At 39.2% G+C, this 22,363-nt stretch overlaps 1 protein-coding gene across 2 annotated transcripts in view; it reads left to right on the top strand.

The window, feature by feature from the left end:
- Positions 1-22,363, top strand: part of SMOC2 (SPARC related modular calcium binding 2) — a 146,637-nt gene that overhangs the window by 118,269 nt on the left and 6,005 nt on the right. For both annotated transcript variants that reach the window (XM_063307455.1, XM_063307447.1), the window contains exon 10: positions 19,575-19,677. In XM_063307455.1, coding sequence (XP_063163525.1) covers positions 19,575-19,677 — 103 coding nt within the window. The remainder of the gene's footprint in view (positions 1-19,574; positions 19,678-22,363) is intronic.

Below are 22,363 nucleotides of genomic sequence, written 5' to 3'. Positions count from 1 at the left end.
TTCACATTAAAGAGTTAAGTTTCACTCTTTATTTTTAGTTTAAGAACACTGTTAATGCATATATACAGGCCTACCCATGAAACAAATATAATACTTTTGCAACTTCTGGCCTCTATTTGAGCCTGAATGTGCAGGAGTTCCCTGGGGCCTGAAAAATATTTCAAGGGTTCCTCCAGGGTCAAAAGGTTGATAAAGGTTGGTTTATACTGCATGTACTGAATATGCAGAGCTTATTGTTATCTTCCATTTAAGGCAACATGAAGTGATATTTGGAATCCTAGCCATATAGTTTGAAAATCCACAGCCAGTTAAAAGAAGGGCATGGGTGGGTGGGGTGTATGGAGTGGGCTTCTATCAAATTTAATTTGTGATATAAGCTAGTTTATTTTATGTGTTTTTTTATTTCACTATCAGAAACCAGAGTAACAAGTACAACATAAACATCTCCAGATAGATAATAGTATTTGCTTTAATGATGCTGGTTTTACAAAACAACTGAACTGGTTTTCTTGTCAAGCTGTACACACACACACACACACACAGAGAGAGAGAGAGAGAGAGAGAGAGATTCATTCATTCATTCTTGTAAATCTGATTAACTAAATCCAGCGAAGAGTAAACAACTGAAAAGATTTGTTTAACACTGGCTTTAATCACCAGCCAGTGTTGGAGTGATCAGGGCATGGCTCTAAGAAGATGTGACAGAAGTGTTCACAAAGATAGTGCCACAACAAACTGTCCCTTTCTGTGGTGTTATGCAGCTGTAATGAGGCCCTGGATTCCATTCCCGACATTGTCAGTCAGAAAAACAAGTGTTGTTTGCTTCTTTGGAGAGGCAGCACCAATCTGATCTGGTAGAGAATACAGCTTGATCCTTCTTCTGTTTTCTATTTGCATCATGGCAATTAGCCTAGCAATATTGGTTATTAATTTGCAGAAGTGATCAGGCAACATCTTTGAAGTGTCTCATCTATATACAGAGAATGAAGATCAACGCATACTCAACACTGCAGTATGAAAATAATTTTCCATTGAAATATATGGGTGCATGAATTTAAATGCATGAATTTATGGAGCAGCCCATTTATCACAGGCTGCTGCTATACCTATCAAGCCTGTGTCCAGCCACAGATGTCTCCATGATAACCTATACAGTGACACATCTGAGTTATTCCTATTTCTACTTTGGTGTAGCTTCCTTTCTGTTTATTTTTTTTTTATATATGTCAAACAAGTAACACATTGTGATATTGCAGGGCACAGCACCAAGCCTCATCCTGAATGCTCATTGGTGGCTATAGCAGAGTTCTATCAGACTTTCATTTCTGAGTCTTTTAAATGATTAACTGTTCCCACTAAACAGGTGTTCTCCTTGATTTGCTGGATCTTTTCAGAGGTTGCCATGCCTCATAGAAGCAGTCTTTGTAAAGTCCAGAAACTGCTTAAAAAATATATATATCAAAAAGCCAATCCTAGAACATCCCTGAAAAAAAGTTGCATATTCCATTGTAGACCAAAACATTTCTAGTGTTTATAAAACTAAAATTTGCTGTTGGTCCAAAGTCATGTTTATTTTTGAAGGTCGTTCATTTCCCAGAGACAGACAGGTAAATTGATGAAACCAAGGTCATTTGGGAAGAACGAGTATGCTGGGAGATTAAAAACTTGCCACGTTCTCCACAGTGCAAACTTTGTTTTGTAGAATTCCTCAGCTGCTTGAGCTCTGGCCTTGGAGATTTCTGCCGCACTTGGGTGAATGCTTCATTGTTGCTAGCTCTCATTCGTCTGTAACTGTGGGGTGTCATGGGGCAGGCTTCACTTAATAGTTACTTCTTGTAAGACTGGAACAAGGAGCAAGAATGTATGGGGTGGGGTGGGGTGGGTTGGGGGGGTAGCTTCTACAAATCACTCTTGCTAACTAAGAAATAGAATCCAATGTGCACCTTTGAGAAAACAGAAAATAATCCATTTCTTATACATACTTCTACAAAATTATGGTTGGCACCACCAGATCAGGGCTGTAAAAATCAGAATGACTGCAAAAAATTAGAGTTTTTTGTAGCCCAGATCTAGTAGCCCTAATTATGGTGTGCATATGTGTCTGTGTGTGTGTTTATACACACACATAGATACAGACACATAAGTCGTTTCATACATATGCACATACACATACATACAATTTCTTGCCTGCCTGCCTGCCTGCCTGCCTGCCTGCCTGCCTGCCTGCCTGCCTGCCTGCCTGCCTGCTGGAAGATTCATTTTATCCTAATGTTAAACTGAATCTTTTGTAAGTCTGAGCCTTGCAAAGCGTATAGCCCTTAGCCTTTGGCTTTCTGAAATAGAGCAGAACTGTTCCATGGAGGGAGAGACCTTCCCCACCAAATCCAGTAGGTTTTTGGCTCTAGACGAGAGAAGCTACTGACCTGAAAAAGCTACAGTTAGTTCTCAGTTATCATCAGGATCTGAGTAGATATAATTCAAAGATAATTTGTTTCTTTTGGGACTCTTCACTTCAGATGAAAGCTTCCTACCTCCATTCTTCTTCTGTTTAAGTCTGTGGAGATTCTTTTTTCCAGTTGCTCACTGCTTGCTCACCACTTTTCCCATAATTTCTAGTCCTTTCCACTATTTTCCCCACTACCATATTATAATCTCACCTAAACAGCGTTGAGCACATCTCACAAAGATCTCAGATACGAGCTGGACATATTTACAACTCTAATGTTTCCATATATTAGAGCCAGGGCTGGCTTTATGCTAAGGTTGAGTAGGCACTGCCCTAGGACGCCAAAGCTGAGGGGGCACCAACCTCCTTTCAAATCATTCTGAAAATGCAAATCTTGGCATTGGTGGGAGGTGGAACCACCAGTCAATGTGGCCTGGAGGTGCCGTATACCTTTGAGCTGACACTGATTAGAGCACAGCTCACTGTATTTATGATGGAGGGATGAGCTGCTCAGATTCTGTCTCTTGGAGTTGACCTGGCAGTTAATTCACCTACACAGAGTCTTTCTGGTGTGCCTGTCTTGCTCTTCTCTAGTAAAAGTGCACTGGTGGTAAGTAAGCTTAATCTTCGCTTCTAGTACTAATACACAAACAGGCATATTTATTTCTTTTATTTATCTTTCAGCCTTTCCTTCTTTCCCTGAAATGATTTGTTTTGATATTTTCTAAGTCTCTTATTCATCATTTATTATCCTCAATTCTTACTCTATTTAAAATTTCTTATGTCAAGCGACTTGTAGAGAATGTTTTTGTAGGAACACTCTCTGGAATGTGTGATAACTGCCAACATATTAAACCAGAACTGATAAAGTAGGGTATGTGACCCCCTTTTCCTCTAAAGTTAGTGTACAGGGTAGAAGATACAAGGAAAATACCCAGAATACTGGCCTTTTTGCCACAGATCTAATGCTATAGTTGTGGCCAGAGTTCCCTGCTGATAAAGTAAAGGCTTCATCCCATCCCACACATTTGGTAATCTTGCAAATCATAACTTTAAAACTGAAACTCTGTTAATGTGGAAACGTATTAGTTTGCTAGGAATATAGAAAAAAAAATCAAGACACTAGCACCTTATATTCAGCATTATAGCTGTCTGGAAAAATCTTCCAAATCATCCATTATGCATTGCTATAATGTAACTGGATCTCCTTACTGCAACTGGACCCAAGACAATTAATAGTCAAACTACACTTAGTAAAATAGTTTCTATGAAGTCAGCTGCACTCCCATCTTCCTGACTGATAATTTAGAACTGTAATTACCATCCTCCCCCCCTCCCTCTCTCAATGCAGCTCAATTGTGCTTCTTTCATTCCAAGTTATTCTAGACGCTAAGGAAGGACTGCTCATTTCCTAGATAGTTACCACACTGTGCACAAATTAAGGGCCGTGTCAGATGTACATCTCAGTTTCTTTATCTATGGTGGGTTTAACAGAAATTCTTAAAGCTACTTGAGCATTAGCTTATTGTGGCTTAATAAAGCACACTATATTATATTTGGCTCAAGGGATTCATTCCATGAGATGCCAAGTTCCAAAGGCAGCTTTGAAAGCATAGCTGAGTTACACAGAGCTCTCTGTTAGTGGCTTAGAAGAGCAGTTCTGATGTGGGTGGACTGACAATTTTAGCAAAAGTAACTCCTGCCTAGTCATTAACATCCCACTTGCACGAGGTGCTGAAGTGCCCTCAAGCAGGACATGCCACAAATCTTTCCCAAGGGGTTCACTGGATGTTGGGATGCTAACACAAATCAAACTATATTTTGTCATGCCTGGTTCCATTCCATGGTGGTAAAGTCATGTTCTAACAGTCACTTCTAGGTATGACTGCAATATGGTTTTGCCAGCATTTCCATTTATAAGCCTCTATTTAAACAATAGTGTAAAAACACACTGGACTGAAATTCAGTCAGTGTGGTCAGTTTGGGTTTTTAATTATTTTTTTAAGCTCCCATGAAGTTATGAAAAAATGCTACCTTCTGATTTTAGCACTTGGAGATTATGGCCCAGTCCCCAAAAAACACAGTAAAAATTTCAGATATTTGGCTGGTACTTGTTGAAGAATTCTTCTATGCCCAATTGATCTTATCCTGCCCCATAACCTATATGATATTTTTAATCAGAAATTTGCATCAAATTTACCTTTCTTAATGGAATATCACACAGGAAAATACATCTACAAATTACTTACTGTAGGTGTAGATGTTATCAATGGGGAATCAAGCAAGTTTTCTTCATACTTTGTATTCCAGCAGGCAAACCTTTCTAAAAAAAATATATTATGTGTAAGACCCAGTCTGACAGGCTGGCAGGAGCCATGGTGCACAACCAGCTTAGGAGAAGCTTTTCTGTGATCTGGGACAGAGCTTGAACACAGATTTGTGGCAATGAGAAGTCTGCAGATTCCAGCCAAATTGGGGCCTTTTTTTTGCTGGGCCCTGGAACTTTTCTGGTTGCAACAGGAGTAGGATTGGACTCAGGCGACTGGGTTCTCAGGTTCTGCAAATCCTGCAGCCTCTGCAGTTAGGCATATCCACCAGTACAAACACCATTTAAAGACTAGGAATTTAACCTCTAGAAAACGGCTGCTGTGGGAGTTGTTCTGCGGAAACATCAGCAACTGAGCTGGACCAGACTTTGGAAAGGCTGTTGGGATTGAATGTCTTGCAAAGTTTTTTATCTCTTAAAAAACCATTGTGGAGCACTGAAGAAGAATGCAGAAGACTTTAGGAATATGGGGAGTTGAGAAGTGGGGTTACTGGAGAAGGAGAGAGGAAGTGGCTTCTTCCTGGTGAGAGGTGGAGAGGTTTGGGGTTGGAAGTATAGAGGGAATTCCCCCCAACCTAGGCAAGAATGGGATTTGGGAGGGTGGGGAAAGGAAATTGTGAGGAAGGTTGCAAGTCATAATTTGGTGTGTGGATGGTTGTACCGAGTTGCCAAGGGCTCTGGATACATAGTACTCTGGGTTAATTGTTGGGGTGTGGTGGAGGATTGTGAAATAGATGTCTGGAATAGATTTTCTAAAGGATAATAATGGGTAGGCAAGTCTGGGAAATAGGAGGGGAACTGAAAAAGGAATGAAGACTGGGGAGGTATTGGCAGAGGGACATATGGCAGAAGGCAAAGGACAGGCCACTCTGGGGAAGGGGGACCGGTCATCTGAGACTAATTCCCCACCAGTTCCCTTGCCTCATCCCAGGAGCCAGGTTACCAGGTTCTTGGAGGTTCTTTGCTCCAGATGCTGCCTCTTAATGCTGAAATTGTCTGTGATAAATCTCCCTTCATCTACAACAGAGCTGGCTTACATTACAAAAATCTGGCTGAGTGAAGAAGGGTGGGTCCACATTGCAGAAATGTGCCCTCTGGCACATTGTGCACATTGGGTGTAGCAGTAGCCATGAGCTTAGGGCCAGGGAGGTGGGTAGCTACTCTCATTCCCTGTACCTCAGGTAACAAGTGAGAGTTGTTGTCCTCTTGAAGCTGGGTAATGGGAACAAGTGAGGGTTGTTGCTGCACTCTTGTGAGATGATTGGGAATGAGGCTGATCCATTTGGGCTTAGGAAGTGGATATGGTTCTCCATGAGGTTAGTTCTGACACCTGTAGTTTAGATGGTGAAAGCCTCCATAGAGGTAACAGGATGTCAGCTCTTCGAGGTAGTCCAGACAAGAAACCAAAACCATGAGTACTAATACTACCTATAGTGTACAGTTACAGTAACAGAATCTGATAGCACTTCTCCCCTCCCTTGCCTTTACTTTCCAGAGAACTAGGGAGGGTCCCTTCGGAGGTGCTTTCCACACCCCCATTCCTTCTGTGGGCTGAGATATCTTTTGTCTAACCATTGTCTAGCCTGCAGCTCATCTCCCAAGGATATTCTCACAGCCCATTACACAGGAGGCTGGGTCAGGATAGCAGTTAATGCATCCTTGAGAGAGGGGCAGCTTTGAAGGAAGTAGTGGTATGTCACCTCTTCAAGAAACCATTTACCTAGTAATATTAGATAACTATATTCTTGTCTCCAGTCTTTTCTTTTTAGGAAAGGTAGTAGAGGCTTATTGTAAGGCTACATTAATAGAACCTTGCAAGTCTGAAAGCTTGCAGCTTCTACACATACAGCAGGGGGCAGCTGTGGCCAATAAGGCTGTTGTATAGTTACCTAAAGGTGTATTGGTTATGACTATTCCTGCCCTGCATAGAGTCACTCTTGCCTTAGTCACCTCCTGCTTGGATTATTGCAACTTGCTGTACATGGGAATGCACTTGAAGACCACCTGGAAGGTTTAATGGGTCCAGAATGCAGCTGTCTGAGTAGTGATAGGAGTGTCAAAGTGCTCCCCTGTAATACATGTGCTCAAGGGCTGCACTGGTTACCAGTTTGCTAGTGGGTGCAGTTCTAGGTGCTCACTTAAAGCCCTACATGGCTCAGGACCTGGTTATCTACAGGACTGTCTTCTTCAGGACCGTCCTTCTGCCTGCCCAGTAAGGTCAGGAAGGATAGGCTTACTCAGGATCCCTTGTCTTAGGAATTTTTAAAGAGAGTCCTGATACAAGTCCTGATACAACTGATATAAGCAGTGAGATCCATTTTATGAGTTGTGTTTTGAGGTTTGAATTTCCTTTGGATGCTGAACCTTTTTGTAATTGTAGTTGTAATTGTTGATGGTTATCTTATTGTACTGTTTTTGTTTAACCTGTTACTGAAAGGGGAATGTAAGCAGCTTAGAGTCCTTCTGGACTGCAGTGGCAAATAAGCCCTAGCAGATAGGTACAGTAGGCAAACGAACAAACAAAGCTGTCTAAAGCTTTGCTTGATTTTGGAGGGAAATCCTATATTTAAGAAGGCTACCAGATAACATCATGCCAAACCAATTGTTGCAACTTTCATTAAACCTTCAGTGAACACAAAGTTCCTTCAGTTTATAGGAAAGGAGGACATCCAGTGGATGGGGGATGGAATGGAGTTTTGCTGATTCTCTTTTTCACTTGTAGGAAATTATCATCATAATCATTTACTTAACAAAGGATAAGTAAGGGTTACTTACCTTACTGTACTTAAGATCAGTGTACTTACCATAAGAAAAAAGAAGGTTTCATTACAATCTCTAAGTGGTGCTTTAACGTACTTGTTTTAACACCAACAGAATTTAGTTTCCATTGATAGTTTGATCTATGTGATTGTACTGAGGGAAGAAAAGTAGGATGATCCTCTTGCAGCTCAGTTTTTAAATGCTTTTGAATTTAAATGCCTTTACTGTAGAATAGAGGGCAACAACTCGGTGCCTTCCATTCAACTTCATCCACCTGGGGTATAAGCAGTGCTCAGGAATTCTGGTAGCTGTACTTCAAATCATGTGGAGGCCACATTGCCTCCCCAGCTTCAGAAAGAATCTTTCTGAGAATCCAGCACATCTCAATAGTTTATGAGTCTGAGACGGCCACAATTATTTTTTAAAACCCCATTAAACATAATTTGGACCGAGAAAGTTATATAAATTGAATTTTTATCCAGAAATATAACACAATAATCTTACTGTGGTTAATAGAGAATATATATCAGTTTTTAGACGAAATAGAATAAAATCAAGAATATAGGTGGACCAAAAAAGTTAGTAATAAAGTAATCTGCCATGAACGGTTCCAATCCCCACACATTTACAAATGTTTCAAACCTTAACATAATATGAAAACTGAAATGCTTCAAAAACTATTGGAACAGTGTAAGCTAAATTTCCCTCTTTTAATTCTGGAAAGATGAATGATTGGCAGTGGTGGTGGTAATTTTTAATCTAATATATTCAGTTTTTATTGGCAGAAAAATAAAATAGCTCAAGCTTGAGACATTTCCAGGATGACCAAAGTCCTTTTTTCACACTTGAAATATGGCTTTTTGAACTTGGAATGGAGTATTTAGGTATTTTCACATTCCTGTTCCTAACATTTTAATGGTTTTGACCTTTCTAATTCTGGTTGATTCTGTGACTATAGAATTGTGTCAACTGCATCTACAGAATTAGTAAGTATTCTCTGGTAAAAAGTAGGGTCGCTTCAGCATAGAAATTATGTGATTGATGTAAAGACCATGAGAGTTTACATCATAGAAGCCCCTATTCACACAGTGATTGCCCCACATATTGGTGTTAGTATGTACATGGTTTCTCCACAAGAGCCCCTATTCAACAGCATCCACATGACAGCCATATAAGTGTTGGAAATATCAGGAGAATATTCTGATCGTGATGTGCAGCCAAAGGCCTATATGTTACATGGTCTGCATAACACTGGAAAACTTAGTACTATATAGTTGAAAGCTGAGGTGAAGTGTTTGTATATATTCTTGTCACGTGAGTTATGCATTTGTTGGACTAAGATTTCTATGGTTCATTTTCTGTTTAAATGGAAAACATACTTGCGGGCAAAACTATTTCTAAAATAAACACTTAATTCTGTGTTACATCACTGAACCTGCAGTGTAACATTATGTGGTTTCAACTTCAACCGTTTAACAAGAAATTATTTATGTAAGCTGTCAAAGCCACACAATATAGGTGACTGTGAAAAAAAGAAAAAGAAATTGAAGCAAAAAAGGTATATTAGCAATGTTTCTTGACAAGCTCTCTTGCTGGCCTTTTCTTGTCTGTACAGAAGAATTCACTGAAGGTAAATTATTCATGACATCACCCTAACCTTTCCCCAGGTCAACTATTTTATCCCCAGCTTGTTGAAATTAAGCACAAAAAGGGAAGCTCAGGAGAATACTCCAGTGTTGATAACACTTGCACAGAACAGAGATTCCACTGTGCTGTTGTTACGGCACACTCATTCACCAATATTGTACCTCAGGAAAGGACAACATTTGCGCTTGTTGACTTACAGCTTGGTCTTTTTGTGTGTTTGCATCGGGTTAAGCAGCAGAGTAGCAAAATTTAGAATGACACGTTCTCTGTTTTGCTTAAATATCATTTTTCCATAAAGAAAGTTCTATTACTTAAATGCAGACTCAGTTTTTTATGACATGCATTTCAGAAACCATAGACAATTTAGTGAAAAGTGTTCTGTCCTTTTCTGAGATGCATTTTATTTGCTGATTGGTTAACACTGTGAAGGCTGCTTATAGGAGGCTCACTCTGAAACCACAAGCAAGCTGTCTGACTGATACAGCACACTTATCCATAGATCAATTTTCAATTATTGTCAGATTCTGCACTTTTCATAATAAAGTAAGATATAGTTATTGCCAAGTTATTTATATATATAGAATGTAAATATATATTGAGGAAAAAAAACAGATTATTGCAGAAATGTAATAAAAGTCCCCTTCAGCAAAGGATCGTTACCTTGTCGTGGTGCTGGAGCTTGAGCACCTCAATGATGCCATGAGCTAAACCGTGAAGGGCCACCCAAGACGGGAAGGTCATGACAGAGAGGTCAGACTAAATGCGATCCCTGGGGAAGGTAATGGCAACCCACCTCAGTATTCTTGCCGTGAAAACTAAATGGATCAGTACAACCAGAGATATGTCAGTATACCATCGGAAGATGAGACCCCCAGGTCGGAAGATGGTCAAAATGCTACTGGGGAGGAACAGAGGATGAGCTCAACTAGCCCCAGACGTGATGACGCAGCTAGCTCAAAGCCAAAAGGACGGCTAGCGGCCGACGGTGCTGGTGGTGAACGGCGAATCCGATGTTCTAAGGATCAACACACCATCGGAACCTGGAATGTAAGATCTATGAGCCAGGGCAAATTGGATGTGGTTATTGGTGAGATGTCAAGATTAAAGATAGACATTCTGGGCGTCAGTGAACTGAAATGGACTGGAATGGGCCACTTCACATCAAATGACCACCAGATCTACTACTGCGGACAAGAGGACCACAGAAGAAATGGAGTAGCCTTCATAATTAATAGTAAAGTGGCTAAAGCAGTGCTTGGATACAACCCAAAAAACGACAGAATGATCTCAATTCGAATTCAGGGCAAGCCATCGAACATCACAGTGATCCAAATATACGCCCCAACCACAAATGCTGAAGAAGCTGAAGTAGAGCAGTTCTATGAGGATCTGCAGCACCTACTGGACAACACGCCTAAAAGAGATGTTATTTTCATCACAGGAGACTGGAATGCTAAGGTGGGCAGTCAAATGACACCTCGAATTACAGGTAAGTATGGCCTGGGAGAACAAAACGAAGCAGGACATAGGCTGATAGAATTTTGCCAAGACAATTCACTCTGCATAACAAACACTCTCTTCCAACAACCTAAGAGACGGCTTTATACATGGACTTCACCAGATGGACAACACCGAAATCAGATTGATTACATCCTTTGCAGCCAAAGGTGGCGGACATCTGTACAGTCGGTAAAAACAAGGCCTGGAGCTGACTGTAGTTCAGATCACGAACTTCTTCTTGCACAATTTAGGATCAGACTCAAGAGATTAGGGAAGACCCACAGATCAGCTAGATATGAGCTCACTAATATTCCTAAGGAATATGCAGTGGAGGTGAAGAATAGATTTAAGGGACTGGACTTAGTAGATAGGGTCCCGGAAGAACTCTGGACAGAAGTTGGCAGCATTGTTCAGGAGGCGGCAACAAAATACATCCCAAAGAAAGAGAAAACCAAGAAGGCAAAATGGCTGTCTGCTGAGACACTAGAAGTAGCCCAAGAAAGAAGGAAAGCAAAAGGCAACAGTGATAGGGGGAGATATGCCCAATTAAATGCAAAATTCCAGAGGTTAGCCAGAAGAGATAAGGAATTATTTTTAAACAAGCAATGCGCAGAAGTGGAAGAAGACAATAGAATAGGAAGGACAAGAGACCTCTTCCAGAAAATTAGAAACATTGGAGGTAAATTCCAGGCAAAAATGGGTATGATCAAAAACAAAGATGGCAAGGACCTAACAGAAGAAGAAGAGATCAAGAAAAGGTGGCAAGAATATACAGAAGACCTGTATAGGAAGGATAACAATATCGGGGATAGCTTTGACAGTGTGGTCGGTGAGCTAGAGCCAGACATCCTGAAGAGTGAGGTTGAGTGGGCCTTAAGAAGCATTGCTAATAACAAGGCAACAGGAGACGACGGCATCCCAGCTGAACTGTTCAAAATCTTGCAAGATGATGCTGTCAAGGTAATGCATGCTATATGCCAGCAAATTTGGAAAACACAAGAATGGCCATCAGACTGGAAAAAATCAACTTATATCCCCATACCAAAAAAGGGAAACACTAAAGAATGTTCAAACTATCGAACAGTGGCACTCATTTCACATGCCAGTAAGGTAATGCTCAAGATCCTGCAAGGTAGACTTCAGCAGTTCATGGAGCGAGAATTGCCAGACGTACAAGCTGGGTTTAGAAAAGGCAGAGGAACTAGAGACCAAATTGCCAATATCCGCTGGATAATGGAAAAAGCCAGGGAGTTTCAGAAAAACATCTATTTCTGTTTTATTGACTATTCTAAAGCCTTTGACTGTGTGGACCATAACAAATTGTGGCAAGTTCTTAGTGGTATGGGGATACCAAGTCATCTTGTATGCCTCCTGAAGAATCTGTATAACGACCAAGTAGCAACAGTAAGAACAGACCACGGAACAACAGACTGGTTTAAGATTGGGAAAGGAGTACGGCAGGGCTGTATACTCTCACCCTACCTATTCAACTTGTATGCAGAACACATCATGCGACAAGCTGGCCTTGAGGAATCCAAGGCTGGAGTCAAAATCTCTGGAAGAAACATTAACAATCTCAGATATGCAGATGATACCACTTTGATGGCTGAAAGTGAAGAGGAACTGAGGAGCCTTATGATGAAGGTGAAAGAAGAAAGTGCAAAAGCTGGTTTGCAGCTAAACCTCAAAAAAACCAAGATGATGGCAACCAGCTTGATTGATAACTGGCAAATAGAGGGAGAAAATGTAGAAGCAGTGAAAGACTTTGTATTCCTAGGTGCAAAGATTACTGCAGATGCTGACTGCAGTCAGGAAATCAGAAGACGCTTAATCCTTGGAAGAAGAGCAATGACAAATCTCGATAAAATAGTTAAGAGCAGAGACATCACACTGACAACAAAGGCCCGCATAGTTAAAGCAATGGTGTTCCCTGTAGTAACATATGGCTGCGAGAGCTGGACCATAAGGAAGGCTGAGCGAAGGAAGATCGATGCTTTTGAACTGTGGTGTTGGAGGAAAATTCTGAGAGTGCCTTGGACTGCAAGAAGATCCAACCAGTCCATCCTCCAGGAAATAAAGCCAGACTGCTCACTTGAGGGAATGATATTAAAGGCAAAACTGAAATACTTTGGCCACATCATGAGAAGACAGGACACCCTGGAGAAGATGCTGATGCTAGGGAGAGTGGAAGGCAAAAGGAAGAGGGGCCGACCAAGGGCAAGATGGATGGATGATATTCTAGAGGTGACGGACTCGTCCCTGGGGGAGCTGGGGGTGTTGACAACCGACAGGAAGCTCTGGCGTGGGCTGGTCCATGAAGTCACGAAGAGTCGGAAGCGACTAAACGAATAAACAACAACAATAAAAGTCCCTCTGGTGAGAGGAGATGGGCAATGGCAAATTTGATGAATGGATAAATAAATAAAAAAACTAAATAAAATTGTTAAAAAAATAGCAATATTCATCAGATTTGGCCAAATCACCAGTACTGCGCCAGGCTGTTTGGGAAAGGTTCACTAAATATTCTAACTGAAGCAGACCCAATCTAAGCCACTCATAAAGCTTTGTTAGTGATTTGGAGGGGCACAAAATTATCTGGAAGGTATAATGCAGTTGCCTGACCAACAGCTTTAGTTTCTAATCAGAGTGAAAACTCTTAGCCAGGCTTTCCAATCTCAGTGCTTGGGGAGAGGAAAGTAATATCCTGCAGCTTTATTCCAGGATTATTTCTCATTTACTCTAATCAGCAGTAATATTAGAAGAGTCCCACAGAGCATGTGGGGCCTCAGAGGATGTAACATTTGGAAAATGCTAATTTACAATCTTGTGCCTTTGCCATTGTGTATCTCACATCCCTTATCCTGTTGCATTTCTATGACTTTGGTACCAACTGAATGGAACACAAAACTTCTTTATTTAAATCCATTATACTTCCCACTGCCTATGTCCCTCGGAAACTGGGCAGGCTTCTCCCCTTGCTTGATTATGGCATTTACAGAAAAATCTTCTCTTCCCTGCCAATCTGCATGGTTATGAATAGAGTTCCAGCAAGCTGGGGAAAAAGTTCCAGCTAGTTTAGTAAGTCTTACTCTCTCTTTGTGGAAAAGGAGTTTCAAGGGGAGGGAGGAAACATCTTCCCCTTCATCTATTGTGCTAAGATTTCAAGTGACGGGAAAACTGCTTGAGATCCAGGAGAAATGCTATCAGTCAAAGTAGACCATACCAGAATACGTGAAGAAATAGCTTGATTGGTACAAACTGCTGCTTTTCATTATATTATAACAATAATATGGTTAGTACAAGGGAATTTAAGTTTGGGCCTGTCAGTGAGCATTTCATCATTTTTTTTAAGCTGGGGAGGCTCTGAAGAATGGAAAAAAGAAATATATATATATATATTTTTCCTTCTATCTGACACATCCCTGTACAAGAGAGGGGGAAAAAATGCATGTTGTTGGGGTTTTCTTACATGTGAATTATATATTCTTGTAATGCTCCATACATTTTCCTCCAGATTATTTACTGTGGAGTTCTTTAAAAACAATATTTTTTTTCAAAAAAGGAAAGTAATGAATTAGTACACTCTTTTGCCCCTGGGGAGTTCTCCAAATATATGGAAAGCACTGCTGTAATTTTTGTTGGCCCTATTTTTCTTCTACAGTGATAGGCACTCAACCATCTACCTTTATTATTAGAAGAACTTGTTTGAAGAATGGGAAAATAGCCACCGAGGCTGAGAAATAAAAGTAACTGTAAAACAACCTATTGAGTTCAGGACCTGAGATATTGGAAGCAAAAATGTCACAGGTGGTTGATAGATCTGACACAAAGTAAGACTCATTTGCTGGATTATGCCCAGAAGATCTACTGCCTGTAATTCATCCTTTATTGTTCTGTTTGTTCATGGATTCTCTCCTCCTCTTTTCTCCCTTAATTCCAATCATTTAAATCAGCTATCTTGTTCTAGGTTTTTTTTTTTAAATTCTCCAACATAAATCTCACTATAGGTGTTCATTATGCATATATGACAGCTGGATAGACAAGCAGTGGAAAGAATCCAGAACCACACCTTTTGTTCCTTTCAGATGAACTTCAGACTTGTTCATTTGTGATATAACAAACTGAACTAGAACTGCTAATTGAACAAAACTGAATATAACTCTTACTGTGAAATAGATAAAACAAGCCAAGTAGCTAACACTCTGTAATGTTTATCATACATTATCCTTCTTTAACACCATAAGACAGAAATTATATACTGTGTTTACTTGCATAAGGTTCCAGGGCTGTAACTGACAATTCAGAAAATGCTTTCAGCACTTTTGAACAGGTAAGTGATTGTATAAATCAGAAAGCCAGAAATTCTATCCTGACAGGGCTGATACATATTTAAAGTTTCCCTTTGCCTGTGTCGCAGTCTCTTTATGGGCATTTCCAGAATGCCATCATTTCCATACTCCAGTCTCAAAAAATGGTTTGAAGCCAGCCCATAATTATCTTTATTGCTACTGAACACTCCAAGAACGTCAGGAACTGGTCATTCCTTCCTTCCAGCTATTAGATAAGAGAACTCAAAGAACAGCACTCAGTCATCACTTTTTTAGGAAGCCAGAGAGGGAAAGCTGCCAGAACACTATGCCAGCTGAACAGGAGAGCCTATCTTAGCTCAGGAGCCAATGTGAGTCGTGTTCCTGCTCATGGGAAAATGGTTACTCCCAAGCTTTGGTATAGGACTTTGTCAAAGGCTTTCTGGGAGTCCAAATATATCTATTTTTGGTGCCCTCAAAAAGGTGTAGAAAATTAGTGAGATAATACTTATCTTTGCAGAAACTATGTTTACCCAATTCAATAAGACTTTTCTACATGTTTGCTTTTTTTCTACCAAGTAAAATAGAATACAAAGGCTCAGTTTGGTAGATATAGAATTAGGCAATCTATGAGAGTGGAGTCCACATTACTATTCAACTTGGCTGGATGGCTGGACCACCCTGGTCAGCATGGCCTAGAGGAGAAATGGAACTTGGAGTTCTCCACAGTGTTTTGTTCTTGAAGCAGAAGGTCAGCACAGCCTTAGTGATCTCTGACAGAATTTTGACTAATAGATAATCAACCTAGGTCCTTTCCATTTACCTTTTATTAGAAAATGTACCCTGCAGTGGTCAGGTTCTAGGGCTTGGGGTGGGGTGGGGGCAGCTTTTGAGCATTCTTTTGACAATTAAAAAAAGAAGAAATCTAGATGGGGTATATCTCCATGTTCTCTCTTAGATTGCCATGATACCTGCATATCCATCCTAGAACAGGAATGCACAACTTATCCTGGACTGAGAGCCACATTAGGAGGGCAAAGTCCAAAAGTGATTTCAGTTCATTTGCTCTGACAATAGTAGAGATACTGTGATAGTTAGACAACGCTCAGATGCTTATCAGATCAATAACAGCCCTGAGTTTCAAGCAAAGAAGTTGTCCCCAGGGTTCAAAATTACTATTCCTTCCCAAAGATTATATATTTCATGTATCACAAATGTAGTTAGTTTGTTCACAGGCTACATCAAGGCCGTTTGTCCTTTCTGGTGAACTGACAATGCCAAAAGACATTTTACATTTTGCCTAGCATCTTAAAAAAAGAAGATATGCAATCCCTGAATAATAATAATAATAATAAAAACAACAACAACAAAAACAACAACAACCCTACTCAGCTTGGAACATTTTGTCCCCTGACAGTGTGGGCATAGGCCACTCAATGCAGCTTCTGTGGGAGTTTCTTCCGTAGTAGTTGAACCATCCTCTGACTTCGTATATTGGAGGGACCTTCAAGAGCAGTAGACAGGGAAGCCCTAACCCAACCCTCAAAGATATTTCAGACCCCACTGAACTGCGAGAGAATAATAAGCAATCTAATTTCAGTTTATACAAATTAAGAATTTCCTTGTCTAAAAGTACTGGGAACTTGGATTCCTTTGGCTGGACTTGGAGAGTAGAATAAGTACACTTTCATCATAAAATTGTTTTTCCACTGCTACATCATATTGTAGCTTTATAGGACTCAGTTTTAAATAATTACTGATATTCCAGATTGGGAGAAGCTGTGTGGACTATAAGACCCAGTAAAAACTCCAAAGCAGAGGGAAGATGATGATGATCATCATCATCATGGAGTCCTAGGTGCTCTCTGAGCCTTGTTGTTTTCTTGCAGACATTTCATTGCCAGACTAGGCAACATCTTCAGTGTGAACAGGGAGAGGGCCTTGCTCTCTGTTTATATACAGTGGCTTGCCTTGCTTGTGTTGGTGGGGGTGTTGTTTTCTCCTTGGGAGTTCTTTGATTGGGCTGTTGTTTGCTGCTTGTTTGACTGACTGAGTTAATAGTTCCTTGATTAGGGTGTATTGTGCTGTTTGATTGTTCATCTGGTATTAATCCTAGTGTTGATTTTTGCACATCTGGGTGTTGATTGCTGGTGAGGAGGTGTACTGGTCGTTTGGCATTTCTATTTTCTCTTTTGAATGATATGTAAATGTCTGAGTGCCAGGCTTCCAGGAATTCTCTGGCATTTTTGGATTTGGCTTGGTTTTCCTAGCCAAATCCAAAAACAGTTGAGGAAAACCAAGCCAAATCTAAAAACACCAGAGAATTCCTGGAAGCCTGGCACTTAGACAAAGCAGCCCTCAACAGACACATAGAGGTAAACAACATTTTTCATACCATTCAAAAGAGACAATAGAAAAGCCAAAAGACCAGAATGTGGGTAAGAAGAACATAAGACATTTGGGTAATAAGCTTTAAATAAGTTAGGAATTTACTTATTGCATCACTCTAGTGCAAAATGTTAATTCCCTAATTATGTACATTAATTTTCAGTTAATGATTGTGATGCCTGAATAGGTTCTGTCTATATGGGAAAGATTGGCAGGTAGAAGATGTGCAACAGATATCAGTAAGGTATGCCTTGAATGTCAAACCACAAAAGTTGAGAAAACTCTGAACAGGTTATCTACTATATGAGCTGCAAGAAAGATTAATGACAATTCTGGCAGTAGAATGCTGTGGATTAGCTCAGTGAGGCAAGCAGTTACTTGTGCTGTTTCAGCTCCATTCCAATCCTGTCCCTGGATAGTTTGGCAGAACTGGCAGGCTCTGCCCGACTTGCCAGAAACCTTCACCCCGCCCCTGGAAATGCCAAGTTTCTATTGTAGAGAGGGAACATTTGGCGTCATACTGTCTGTTCAAAGATCTTACTGATAGATTTGGAGAGCTGTGCCATAAAGCACACTGTAACCCAACCATCTGTAGTTCCTAGATGGGACTGGTTTCAAAAATGAGATGTCAGATTGTACCCAGTTCTCACCCAGCTTTTTGATTCCCTCATTCCCATCTCACCTACTTGGTTGGATCTCTCAGATCCTACAGCCTTGGCAACAGAGGAGTGTGCTCCACCAGATTTTTCACAATGTTGCCTTTACCAAAACATTAGCATCTTTTCGGCCCTCTCCAAAATGGTACCAAAACTTACTTTAGTAAATAGGCAACATCCTGCAATTTATTGCTGTAGGCAAGCAGTCAGACATTAGCTTGAAATATTTATGCTTTATAAGGACTTTGCCTTTGGCAGTAGCCTGAAGATAGAAAGGCATGCATGCACCTGCCCAAAGCCATGTGAACTTTTGATTAAATCTTGTGCTGCTGTGCTTTCTGTTTCATTTCCTTACTTGTTGGCTTTAGCTGTTGTATGGTTTCCAGTATGCAGGTTTATAGAGATATTTTATCATTAATAAAATAATTTGTTTTAAGTTATTTTCTAATTGTTCCTACTTTTTGGAACCCGAATATTTTTAAAAATTGCACAAATAAATATCACATTTACTTGGAAAGAAGATAGTCTTGAATTTAAGAGAAATACACACCTCTACACAACAAGAGTAGGCATAAACATTAGTAATGTATCTCTTCCCTCGCTCATCCAGCTAAATCCTGTCTAGGAAATTTCTCTTCCAGCCAATAAACATTTATCTGACACACACACACACACACACACACACAACCCTACATGTCTATACACATTTATAAGTATGTAAATGTCAGTTAAAAACCACCCTAAAAAAAAGGCAGAATAGGAGAAGGAATGGGTTTATATTTATTGAATTGGTGACTTCTAATTAAGTAGTGAAATAAGATATTCTTTTATAAAATGAATGGATTCCCTCTATGTATCTGCCAACCACACACTCTCACATACACATCCCTCTCGCACACAGAAGCACACAAGTATCTCACATAGACATACTACCCTTTCTCCTTTTAGCAGAATAACCCAGAGGGAAGAAACAAGAGGATGGAGATGGGAATAAGGTGGAAGAGAAAGGGGTCGTGGTGGTGGAACCATAACTGGATGGAGATGAGAAAGGAGGAGCTAACTGGACAACCAACACCAAATAAAAAATGTTGAGGAGAGAAACTCCAAGTGCTATCTATAGCCTGAAGCATTTGAAGGGTGAACTTCTCTAGGATTGAAAAGGATCAGATGGAGATTCTGAGCAAACCGAACACTGTATGAAGACTTCAATTCATGGAAATTAAGTTGAGATTACACAAAATATTTCTTCATGGTGTCACCATCAAGAACATACATACCAATGTAAAAAAATTCTGCTAAGGGTCAATGGAAATTAACGTTGGCAGAATTATATCTTTGATAACCTGAACAGTTTCACTGTGTAATGAATGCTCTGTTCTATGAAAATTCTCTGAACCTTAGATGATTTAGCCAAGGTCAGATTCTGAACAATCCTAAAATGCAAACATGCCATGATATCCCTTTTCCAGCTCAAATGCAGCCCCCCAGTAAAGCAAACTAAAACAGTGCAAACTATAAAGGAGAGAAATCTTTTTCCATTTTAGGTTGTCCTGGAGCCAAAAAGAATGAATTTCTGACCAGTGTTCTGGATGCACTCTCCACGGATATGGTCCATGCTGTCTCTGATCCTGCAGCATCTTCCAGCAGGTGGGTTCTTCTTTCCCATCAGGAGCAGACAATTCCTCCTTTTCACAAAAGCTGCACAAGATTTTGCTGCCAGGGAAACTATATTTTTACTTCTCTCACTGAATCTGTGGTGTTTATCAGCATTCTGTTGCTGACTATGGGCCTCTGTCTTTAGAACATTCACTGATAGTCCATTTGAAATGGATTTCACAATGTGATGGCTGGAAAGTATTGTTTCAATAACAGAAGAATAAGAGCTATACTTCACACGATATCATTCTATCAGGTGTTTGTTTGTTTGTTTGTTTTTAGTACCTACAGTATGCACTTCATATATCACAGATAAAATAATAGTAAGAATTTGGTCCATATAAGCACAAAGCAGTCTTAACTGGATTTCTTTTTGATGTGGCAAGTAGGAATATAAAGAATCAGATCTTGTATGGTTTATATTATTTTTGTTTTTTCTGTTGTTTTTATTCTGTCGTTGTATGCTGCTCAGAACTGTTTGGAATAGGGTGGCATAGAAATGTCAGCAATAAAGAATAAAATATAGCAGAACACAGTCCTGATTATAATTACTTATAATTAAAATGCTTTGAAAGCAAAGGGACTTAATCTATTTGTGACTAACTCAATTTCAACCAGATTGAATGGGAAGTACTCCTAGCTGGGTCTGGGACACAAGACTGTGGAAATAAAAGATTCCAGACTCTATCCTGTAAGAGCGGTAGGTAAGAAGACAAATTTGGGCCTACTAATACACCTCTGTGTGTTTTATAGAAGATTGGCCAGGATTTCTATGTAAGATCCAGAGTTCATCAGCTTAGAGCAGACTCACTGATATAATTAATTATGAGTTTAAGTTTTAAATAAGATTAAGTCTGCATTTAACTTTCTGCCTGCCCACTGTCAAATAATAGTACATTTTTTTAAAATTCCCCTTTAAGTTGCTGAAAAAAGGATGGTTAGATGAAAACCAAATTCAAATCCTCTTACATGAAAGGATATGAATTTCTGTTGCAGCCCTTATACTTTGAAACAGCCCCCTTCTTGAAGCTACGTTAGTGCCCATCCTGATGGCCTTCTGGAGGTTGGTAAAAACTGAGTTCAGGGAGATGTGAGGGGATGCCATCTGTTCTTTGTATTATAGATTTGTATTTGTGGTAATTATTTCAGTTTTAATTCTGTTTTTAGAATTTTTATTGTTGTAAACCACTGGGAATCCTAGTTGGTTATGGTGATGAGAGGAAGGGAGGGAGGGAGGAAAAATCAGTACAGCCCAGATGTCTTAGTAGCCTCATAAATACTTGCAATCTTAAGATCCTTAAGAGATTCCATAGCTGAAGTGAAATGAACAATTCAATTTTATTTGAACTGAAAAAAAAAGAAGAATAAAGGTTAGCATTAGTTACATATATGAACCATGGAATGAAGAAATGGAATATCCAGTCATGGAAATCAGCAGGTCCAGATTTTAAGAAATGTAAAACATGTGTCTTATAATTTAAGAATGAAATTATATATTTTGTAATAGATATATTAATATGTATTGGTCCCTTCAAAGGGTATTTTAAAAAGGTTGGACATCAGATTTTTTTTGCTGGCATTGTTAGAAATATTAACAATGAATATGAATTGGTTTTGTTCAGCCATAACTTTGTTTTGGTTTCAAATCATAACATATATTAAAATATTTTGTCAAAAAGCTATAATAGTTAAAGATGTAAATATGATGTTAAACTATATTCTTAAAGTATGGATTTTGTCATTTTAAGAAAAGCTTTATGATAATCTTATGCAAATGGAAAGAAACATCCCCATGTTATTAAGGAAATTATTTAGGATATGAGTATCTGTTTTTGAAAAGTCTTTATATTTGAAAAAATAAAATGAAGCAATATGTTTCCATTTAGTTTAGATTTAATAGCAAGCTTAAAGACTGAACTATTTCCATACTGATACTAAACTAATATATGAATCTGTTTTGTTTTTTATTTTTATTAGGTTTTTAACATTTTTGTTATTAGTTTATTTTAATCATCATAACATATGAAGGTTCTTTTTTCATCGTATAACCACTACTGTATGTTTTACTGTTAGTGCAGTTTGTCCTTCACTATTTAAAAATTAAAATTGATTTAAGAAGGAAGGGAGGGAAATATTTTAGCAGTAATGATCCAGCAAAATTGGCATATTTAAATCCAATTCAAAACTTCATTTCCCAATGAAAATCTCTTGAAACCAAAAGAATCTAAAATCCATAATCTGCCTAGTTATTTAAAATAAAATTGTGTTTCATAGTTAAAGAAACAGAATTGAGACAAATCACAGTGACTGAAAAATGTGATTTAAAAAGCAGTGAGAACTAAAATATTTTTTATTCAGAACATGCCTATAATATGGAAATTAGCTGCACTGATGCATGTGATAACCTGTTTGCTCTAATAACACTGAATGTTTAATCCTACACTTGTCTACTCTAGAATTAGTCCTACTGAGTGTAATAATAAAACTGTAATGGAACTGAGGGAAGTGTAGGTATATAAGCAGACAATACAACCTTTTAAAATATTCTGAAGAGGAATTAACTTGAGATTATCTTTTCTCTATACCAGTCATTCAAGAGATTATGGGAGAGAAGACAAATGGTGGACAATCTCATCTGCAACGAAGCTTTCCTACAGTTTATTGATCTTCCTATGCA

The sequence above is a fragment of the Candoia aspera genome, chromosome 1, assembly GCF_035149785.1.
Source record: "Candoia aspera isolate rCanAsp1 chromosome 1, rCanAsp1.hap2, whole genome shotgun sequence".
NCBI lineage: Eukaryota > Metazoa > Chordata > Lepidosauria > Squamata > Boidae > Candoia > Candoia aspera.
This window is presented reverse-complemented; position numbering and strand designations above follow the sequence as displayed.